This window comes from Sander vitreus, unplaced genomic scaffold (assembly GCF_031162955.1).
Source record: "Sander vitreus isolate 19-12246 unplaced genomic scaffold, sanVit1 ctg299_0, whole genome shotgun sequence".
Taxonomy (NCBI): Eukaryota; Metazoa; Chordata; class Actinopteri; order Perciformes; family Percidae; genus Sander; species Sander vitreus.
This window is the reverse complement of record NW_027595453.1, coordinates 17,501-27,500: the sequence shown is the minus strand read 5'-3', so window position 1 is coordinate 27,500 and position 10,000 is coordinate 17,501. Positions and strand designations below refer to the sequence as shown.

Sequence of the window (10,000 nt, the reverse complement as noted above, 5' to 3'; positions counted from 1 at the left end):
CTTGTTCAAAAATTGACAAAACATCATTAAAAAAGTAACCAAAAAATGGAATAAAATCGACAAAAATGTCGAGAAAAGTGTAGAAAAAGAAAGAGAAACTGTTGACATTTCCACCCAGAAAAACACCAAGCTGCACGGCTCCGATACAGAGACACATTTAGGACGTTGTTAGCCTAGCTTCGCTCCAGAGAAAAGTCTGATTGCGATGTTTATCTGAAGCTGCTGCAGCGTCAGTGAGTTCTCACCTCTCAGTTTGAGCTGCAGATCCTGGATCAGCTGCTCTTGTTGGGGCAGGAGGGGGGCGGGGGGCCCTGGAGGCCCCTGGGGGCCCGGAGGGCCAGGAGGGCCGGGAAGACCATGCTGCAAACACATGAGACTCATGTTGTGACGGCATGTGTGTGCATCGTACAGATTCAGGTAATTGCACACTCAGTCTATTAGCTTGTTTTGAAAACCTTCCGTCATTGTTGTCGCTGCTGACGTGCCTAGCCCACGTGGCGCGTTCGTCATTTCCGGTTTTCATTTTTTGGGCGACGATACAGATTGGCGCCGCCTGCTGTTATGGAGACGTGTTACGTCTCGTGCAGGCGCAGAACGTACGCTCAGGTCGGCGTCTCTTCGGTGTGTTCTGAGGCACTTTTTGGACCTCGGGGAGACTGATCAGTCTGACTGGCTTTACTGCTGACGGTCGGCCGTCTGGTTGGTGGGTCACGGCCTTTAAACGGATGCCGGATACGAGAGGCAGGTGTCATGTATACGCAGTTAAAACAATTATATCTCCGGCTTATTAAGAGATGCTACAGACAAAAACATCACTTTTAAATGGTGAGTTTTGGGGCTCTTTGTCTTCTTTCAGACTGGTGGAAGAAAAACATTTATGCGACTACCTTTTGTCTACTTGTTGTCTGTAGATTTCTCCTAAATTCCCCAAAAGTTAGCATTAGATAACGCCTCATTTGCATATTTAAACATAAATATTTCAGAAAACTTTTAATATGAAAAATAATGTGTTCATATCAATTATTGAAGCTAATTAGCAGAGTTTTAGGAGCAGGGCCACACCTCTTCCAGCATTCCTATAAATACAACATAACCTCCTCTCATCCACTCTCGCTTTCTGCAAACCTGCAACCTAAACCCAACCGTCCCGTTCTTCTTTACCTAAATCCAATTGGCCCGTTCTTTACCTAAACCCAACCGTCCCGTTCTTCTTTACCTAAACCCAACTGTCCCGTTCTTCTTTACCTAAACCCAACCGTCCCGTTCTTCTTTATCTAATCCCAACCGTCGTGTTCTTCTTTACCTAAACCCAATCGTCCCATTGCTGTCTCCTTATCTAAACCCAGCCGCCCCGATTTCTATCTTTTCCTAAACCCAACTGTCCCGTTTCTTCTTTCACGGAATTCTGTGATCAGGTTGGTTGATATGAATTCAGTGGACATCAGGACAGTTTCTGCTCATTTCATCACATTTCATCAGTTTTTTGTTTAGATGTGGCTAACCTTTGAGGTTCTCCTGGATCCTTTGGTTCTCCGGTTGTCCCCCTTGTTGGAGTTTCTTCTGAAGATCAGCCAGGAGTTGAGAGGAGACACTCTGGACAGATCCGAGGACAGCGGCTCCTGGAAGACACCAAGTATAGGCTCAAGTGTTTAATACGCCACATTTCTGCAGAACAAGATTTGTGTTAAAATACGTCAAAATGTTGCATAAATATCAGAAAAACAGACAAAAAAAAACCTGTCGAAAAAAGTGATAAATGTTGAAAAGAGCAACTAAAACATCATTTAAAAAAAAAGCATTGGCGACAATCTGGACAGACCCAACGCGGTCTCACGCCAGGTCATGAATAGTCACGTTATTTTGATTTACGTGTCACGATCTTTGAACGTGTACAGGTCACAATTTTTCGAACCTGCTCTGGGGGACGCAACAATGGGGAAATGAGGTGCCACACGCCGGCCACAACAACGGGACGGGCCGCCACTCACGGGACGCGATCCCCATGGCGCCGGGGCACACAACAACGGGTAAATTAAACGCCATTGTGGTTAGGAAAAGGAGAACATGGACACGCTCTCCGGGGTGAAGGTCCTGTGTTGTTTGACCCATCCACCCCCCCGACCAACCTCCCTGCGCGGAGTTTCGCCTTATCAATACTACTAGCTACCGTCATCATTCTGTGATCACGAAATATGCTTCCCATTGAAATATGCCATGAGACCGGGCTGGCAGACCCGAGGACACCGACCACAACTAAGTAGGTTCAAATGTTTAAAACGCCACATTTCTGCAGAACAAGATGTCAAAAAATGTGACACAAACCTCGGGGAAAAAAACTTCAAAAATGTGGGAAAAGCGTCAGAGACACTGGACAGATCTGCAGTAGCTCCTGGAAGACAACAACCACATTAAAGTATAGCTTCAAATGTTTAAATGCCACATTTCTTAGCAAAAAGTTAGGACCCAGCTCGTTAAGGAAGCCACTTAATGACAGGTGTTTTTGGAACATTAAAGTTATTAATTAACATAAGAGTTTAAAAAAGGATCACAGGTGCACCAACTACAAAGGAAAGAAAGAACCTATGGATGCTGATGACTCTTTCAAAATAAGAGTTAAAGGTCCCATGGCATGAAAATGTCACTTTATGAGGTTTTTTAACATTAATATGAGTTCCCCCAGCCTGCCTATGGCCCCCCAGTGGCTAGAAATGGTGATATGTGTAAACCGAGCCCTGGGTATCCTGCTCTGCCTTTGAGAAAATGAAAGCTCAGATGGGCCAATCAGGAGTCTTCCCTTTATGACGTCATAAGGGGAAAGGTTACCTCCCCTTTCTCTGCTTTGCCCGCCCAAAGGATTTGGCCCCCCCATGAGAAAGAGAGAGAGACATCATGGCTTTCAAACAAGCGAAGTGGCAGTTGGTCAAGGTCACACCCCACCCTCCACCTTGCCCCCCCTCCTCCTCAATAGCATTTAAAGCTACAGACACAGAAATGGGCCATCCTAAGGAAAGCTCATTGTGGGACTGGCTCTAGTGGCTGTAATACTGCTCCAAGGCTGAATTTAGGGAAAGAGACTTCAGATACAGTATTAGGGGACCACTAAGGTCTATATAAAAGAGACTTCAGATACAGTATTAGGGGACCACTAAGGTCTATATAAAAGAGACTTCAGATACAGTATTAGGGGACCACTAAGGTCTATATAAAAGAGACTTCAGATACAGTATTAGGGGACCACTAAGGTCTATATAAAAGAGACTTCAGATACAGTATTAGGGGACCACTAAGGTCTATATAAAAGAGACTTCAGATACAGTATTAGGGGACCACTAAGATCTTTATAAAAGAGACTTCAGATACAGTATTAGGGGACCACTAAGGTCTATATAAAAGAGACTTCAGATACAGTATTAGGGGACCACTAAGATCTTTATAAAAGAGACTTCAGATACAGTATTAGGGGACCACTAAGGTCTATATAAAAGAGACTTCAGATACAGTATTAGGGGACCACTAAGGTCTATATAAAAGAGACTTCAGATACAGTATTAGGGGACCACTAAGGTCTATATAAAGAGACTTCAGATACAGTATTAGGGGACCACTAAGGTCTATATAAAAGAGACTTCAGATACAGTATTAGGGGACCACTAAGGTCTATATAAAGAGACTTCAGATACAGTATTAGGGGACCACTAAGGTCTATATAAAAGAGACTTCAGATACAGTATTAGGGGACCACTAAGGTCTATATAAAAGAGACTTCAGATACAGTATTAGGGGACCACTAAGGTCTATATAAAAGAGACTTCAGATACAGTATTAGGGGATCATTTAGACCAATTAGGGCCTATATGAAAACATCCAAAAAGCAGCATGTCAGAGGACCTTTAAACCACTAAACTATGGATGAACCGAATCCAGATTTTTGGTGTTCGGCCGAATACCAAATCCACTGGTTAAGATTCTGCCGAATCCGAAACCGAATACTGAATCCTCGTCCCGTCCTCAGTCCATGAACACAGTCAACACATTAATGAAGTAAACAGTGACTGTCCTTCCTTTGCCGTACCTGAAGTTGCTGCATTCTGGCTGCTGTCTGTAGATTCCTTCATGCTCAGCTCGTATTCTTCCAGATGTTTCATACCAGATGTTGTAACAGCGGTGATGTTGTGTATTGTTTAGGGTCCTCGCCACCACCAGACTAATCAGCATTGCAGATTGAACATGTAGCTGGACTTGAATGGCCTTCTTTTGACTGAAAGTACTGCCAAACAACCCTTTTTCTGCTCACCAGTTCCATTTCCACTTCCTCTCAGCCTGCTGCATTGAAGCTCCACCTACGTAAACACCTTCCTGTAATCAACGACGCCGTCATTACGGCGACCAGCGTAGCGCGCGTGGTGCAAGCGTAGGGTTCAGCAGAAACCCAACCCCGTCAAAAAGCCCAATATTCGGCCGAATCTGAAGCCGAATCCTGGATTTGGTGCATCCCTGCACTAAACTATGGAAACAAACTAGAAACAAAACCTTACTAATTCATACTACTTTAAACTAAACACAAGCAATCCAACGGTCACTTTTTATTGGCTACACTTAACTATAACGGCTTCTGATACGGCGTCACACGACCGACCAACGGTCGCCTAATTTCGTGCAATGTCATACAAACCCGTTCGTGAGAATGTGTTGGTTTAAATGGAGTTCCGGTGCAGATTTCTTACCAGCATCTCCGCGCTGACGGCCTCATCGTCCTCCTCCAGGATCTCCTCGCTCTCCCCGCTCTCCGCATCCTCGACGCTCGCCGCCTCTATCACCTTCATTGTCATCATCATCAGACCCAGGAGCAGCGGCAGCAGCAGACGCCCTCCTGCCCCAGCCGGAGAGCTCCGTCCCTGGGACAACCTGGCCGACATGCTGCCTGTCTGTGGAGGAGGGAGAGAAGGAAGTTGGTACCAAATACCAAATCATGATAGCTTCTTGTTAAGGGTGTTAAAAAACGCTCCAAAGATCGTGCATGTGAAGCAGTGTTATGGGTCCCCAGATCCGTCTTGGTCTTAAGACCCGTTCTCGGATAAAGAGGACTCAGGATTTTATTTCAAAACGACAACTGCAGAGATATCACTAAACTTCCTTAGCGTTGTCTAATGTTATGTGTTAACTTCATTAGTGTGATTAGATGTAAAACGTCCGGCATAAAACGTCTGGCCCTGTCTTGGTCTTGACTGAGTCTCACACTGCCTTGGTCTTGACTGGGTCTGGCCCTGTCTTGGTCTTGAATGGGTCTGGCCCTGTCTTGGTCTTGACTGAGTCTCACCCTGCCTTGGTCTTGACTCGGTCTGGCCCTGTCTTGGTCTTGACTGGGTCTCGCCCTGTCTTGGTCTTGAATGGGTCTGGCCCTGTCTTGGTCTTGACTGGGTCTCGCCCTGTCTTGGTCTTGACTGGGTCTGGCCCTGTCTTGGTCTTGACTGGGTCTGCCCCTGTCTTGGTCTTGACTGGGTCTCGCCCTGTCTTGGTCTTGACTGGGTCTGGCCCTGTCTTGGTCTTGACTGGGTCTGGCCCTGTCTTGGTCTTGACTTGGTCTGGCCCTGTCTTGGTCTTGACTGGGTCTGGCCCTGTCTTGGTCTTGACTGAGTCTCACCCTGCCTTGGTCTTGACTCGGTCTGGCCCTGTCTTGGTCTTGACTCGGTCTGGCCCTGTCTTGGTCTTGACTGAGTCTCACCCTGTCTTGGTCTTGAATGGGTCTGGCCCTGTCTTGGTCTTGAATGGGTCTGGCCCCGTCTTGGTCTTGACTGGGTCTGGCCCTGTCTTGGTCTTGACTGGGTCTGGCCCTGTCTTGGTCTTGACTGGGTCTGGCCCTGTCTTGGTCTTGACTGGGTCTCGCCCTGTCTTGGTCTTGAATGGGTCTGGCCCTGTCTTGGTCTTGACTTGGTCTGGCCCTGTCTTGGTCTTGACTGGGTCTGGCCCTGTCTTGGTCTTGACTGAGTCTCACCCTGCCTTGGTCGTGACTCGGTCTGGCCCTGTCTTGGTCTTGACTCGGTCTGGCCCTGTCTTGGTCTTGACTGGGTCTGGCCCTGTCTTGGTCTTGACTGGGTCTGGCCCTGTCTTGGTCTTGAATGGGTCTGGCCCTGTCTTGGTCTTGACTTGGTCTGGCCCTGTCTTGGTCTTGACTGGGTCTCACCCTGCCTTGGTCTTGACTCGGTCTGGCCCTGTCTTGGTCTTGAATGGGTCTGGCCCTGTCTTGGTCTTGACTCGGTCTGGCCCTGTCTTGGTCTTGACTTGGTCTGGCCCTGTCTTGGTCTTGAATGGGTCTGGCCCTGTCTTGGTCTTGACTGGGTCTGGCCCTGTCTTGGTCTTGACTGGGTCTCGCCCTGTCTTGGTCTTGACTGGGTCTGGCCCTGTCTTGGTCTTGACTTGGTCTGGCCCTGTGTTGGTCTTGACTTGGTCTGGCCCTGTCTTGGTCTTGACTGGGTCTGGCCCTGTCTTGGTCTTGACTTGGTCTGGCCCTGTCTTGGTCTTGACTTGGTCTGGCCCTGTCTTGGTCTTGACTGGGTCTGGCCCTGTCTTGGTCTTGACTGAGTCTCACCCTGCCTTGGTCTTGACTCGGTCTGGCCCTGTCTTGGTCTTGAATGGGTCTGGCCCTGTCTTGGTCTTGAATGGGTCTGGCCCTGTCTTGGTCTTGACTGGGTCTCGCCCTGTCTTGGTCTTGAATGGGTCTGGCCCTGTCTTGGTCTTGACTGGGTCTCGCCCTGTCTTGGTCTTGACTGGGTCTGGCCCTGTCTTGGTCTTGACTTGGTCTGGCCCTGTCTTGGTCTTGACTTGGTCTGGCCCTGTCTTGGTCTTGACTGGGTCTGGCCCTGTCTTGGTCTTGAATGGGTCTGGCCCTGTCTTGGTCTTGAATGGGTCTGGCCCTGTCTTGGTCTTGACTGGGTCTCGCCCTGTCTTGGTCTTGAATGGGTCTGGCCCCGTCTTGGTCTTGACTGGGTCTGGCCCTGTCTTGGTCTTGACTGGGTCTGGCCCTGTCTTGGTCTTGACTGGGTCTCGCCCTGTCTTGGTCTTGACTCGGGTCTGGCCCTGTCTTGGTCTTGACTGGGTCTCGCCCTGTCTTGGTCTTGACTGGGTCTGGCCCTGTCTTGGTCTTGACTGGGTCTGGCCCTGTCTTGGTCTTGACTGGGTCTGGCCCTGTCTTGGTCTTGACTGGGTCTGGCCCTGTCTTGGTCTTGAATGGGTCTGGCCCTGTCTTGGTCTTGACTTGGGTCTGGCCCTGTCTTGGTCTTGACTGGGTCTGGCCCTGTCTTGGTCTTGACTGGGTCTGGCCCTGTCTTGGTCTTGACTGGGTCTGGCCCCGTCTTGGTCTTGAATGGGTCTGGCCCTGTCTTGGTCTTGACTGGGTCTCGCCCTGTCTTGGTCTTGACTGGGTCTGGCCCTGTCTTGGTCTTGACTTGGTCTGGCCCTGTCTTGGTCTTGACTGGGTCTCGCCCTGTCTTGGTCTTGACTGGGTCTGGCCCTGTCTTGGTCTTGACTGGGTCTCGCCCTGTCTTGGTCTTGACTGGGTCTGGCCTTGTCTTGGTCTTGACTGGGTCTCGCCCTGTCTTGGTCTTGACTGGGTCTCGCCCTGTCTTGGTCTTGAATGGGTCTGGCCCTGTCTTGGTCTTGACTGGGTCTGGCCCTGTCTTGGTCTTGACTGAGTCTCACCCTGCCTTGGTCTTGACTCGGTCTTGCCCTGTCTTGGTCTTGACTGGGTCTGGCCCTGTCTTGGTCTTGACTGGGTCTCGCCCTGTCTTGGTCTTGACTGGGTCTGGCCCTGTCTTGGTCTTGACTGGGTCTGGCCCTGTCTTGGTCTTGACTCGGTCTGGCCCTGTCTTGGTCTTGACTGGGTCTGGCCCTGTCTTGGTCTTGACTGGGTCTGGCCCTGTCTTGGTCTTGACTGGGTCTGGCCCTGTCTTGGTCTTGACTGGATCTGGCCCTGCCTTGGTCTTGACTCGGTCTCGCCCTGACTTGGTCTTGACTCGGTGTCAACCCCTCAAAGTCTTGGTCATGACTTGAGCGCGATACACTCTGGTCTTGGTGATGACTTGGTCTCGGTTTAGGGGGTCTTGACTACAACACAGGTTCGTACCAAATTCCAAATCACGCTAGCTTCTTGGGAAGGGGGTAAAAAAACGCTCCAAAGATCGGCTACGTTTTAGAGAGGGAAAAACTGGCATTTCCAGTGGTGGAATGTAACTAAGTACATTTACGTATTTAAGTACTGCACTTATCAGAATCAGAACAGTTGTTACCCTACATGGAATTTGCCTTTGTGATACAAACATATTAAACATTAATAAGAAATAAACAATTAATACAGAAGCAGACGCAACTACACTATATCCGAAACAGCTGTTTAGTATAAATGTTGTTTTATGCTTCTGCGTCAACTCCACGCCGTAGCTCTGCCGTCGCTCCTACGGCGTCGTGACCCTTTCGGAGTTCTGCGTCGGGGTTGCTTTGCATCGCGGTGCATTTCACCGCCATAACGCTGGGGGGCGATAAGTCTGAGGTTATTTGCGAGGTGTCTGCCAGCCAGTTTATATTATGTTAGCAAGCTAACTTTAGCACAACTGCCCACAAAGTACTGCTTGTGGGCGAAGTACTAATTTCAAAACGTTACTGACATGTAGACCCTTTACAAACGGTTAACCCCGTCATTGGAACCAAAATATGTCTGAGTTTATTTACAAAGCTGATGTCAGTGAGCTAGCATGTTGCTACTCCGCACAGTAGCTGCTGGAAACACAGACTATCAACACACAGGACCAGTTGACCAATCACAGTCCTTCAAAACACCCACTATCAACACACAGGACCAGTTGACCAATCACAGTCCTTCAAAACACCCACTATCAACACACAGGACCAGTTGACCAATCACAGTCCTTGCGGTCTTCAAGATTGAGTCTGGACCTGCAATAACGTGTTGGGCGGCCTAAGGCCTTTACACATACTTTGTTATGGTGAACACAATACTAAGCTTCTCAAATACATCTGGTTGGGGTTCAGTCCAGATGTTGAGGTATTTGTACTTTACTTGAGTCTTTTCTTTTCATGCCACTTTCTACTTCTACTCCGCTACATTCATCTGTTCCAGCTTTAGTTACTAGTTACTTTAGTTACTCCGCTACATTCATCTGTTCCAGCTTTAGTTACTAGTTACTTTAGTTACTCCGCTACATTCATCTGTTCCAGCTTTAGTTACTAGTTACTTTAGTTACTCCGCTACATTCATCTGTTCCAGCTTTAGTTACTAGTTACTTTAGTTACTCCGCTACATTCATCTGTTCCAGCTTTAGTTACTAGTTACTTTAGTTACTAGTTACTTTAGTTACTCCGCTACATTCATCTGTTACAGCTTTAGTTACTAGTTACTTTAGTTGCTCCGCTACATTCATCTGTTCCAGCTTTAGTTACTAGTTACTTTAGTTACTAGTTACTTTAGTTACTCCACTACATTCATCTGTTCAGCTTTAGTTACTTTGGTTACTAGTTACTTTAGTTACTCCACTACATTCATCTGTTCCAGCTTTAGTTACTAGTTACTTTAGTTACTCCGCTACATTCATCTGTTCAGCTTTAGTTACTAGTTACTTTAGTTACTAGTTACTTTAGTTACTCCGCTACATTCATCTGTTCCAGCTTTAGTTACTAGTTACTTTGGTTACTAGTTACTTTAGTTACTCCACTACATTCATCTGTTCCAGCTTTAGTTACTAGTTACTTTGGTTACTAGTTACTTTGAATTACTCCACTACATTCATCTGTTCCAGCTTTAGTTACTAGTTACTTTAGTTACTCGCTACATTCATCTGTTCAGCTTTAGTTACTAGTTACTTTAGTTACTAGTTACTTTAGTTACTCACACTACATTCATCTGTTCCAGCTTTAGTTACATAGTTACTTACTAGTTACACACACACACACACACACACACAGACACACACACACACACACACACACAGTC

At 47.6% G+C, this 10,000-nt stretch overlaps 1 protein-coding gene across 2 annotated transcripts in view; it reads right to left on the bottom strand.

Annotated features, from left to right (window-relative positions):
- The window catches only part of LOC144513624 (erythroferrone), a 19,494-nt gene that overhangs the window by 8,553 nt on the left and 941 nt on the right, over positions 1–10,000 (bottom strand). For both annotated transcript variants that reach the window (XM_078244778.1, XM_078244779.1), the window contains exons 2-4: positions 4,725–4,925; positions 1,503–1,619; positions 246–360 (exon numbers count right to left, since the gene is read on the bottom strand). In XM_078244778.1, the coding sequence (XP_078100904.1) occupies positions 246–360; positions 1,503–1,619; positions 4,725–4,916 (424 nt within the window). In that variant the 5' untranslated portion in view covers positions 4,917–4,925. The remainder of the gene's footprint in view (positions 1–245; positions 361–1,502; positions 1,620–4,724; positions 4,926–10,000) is intronic.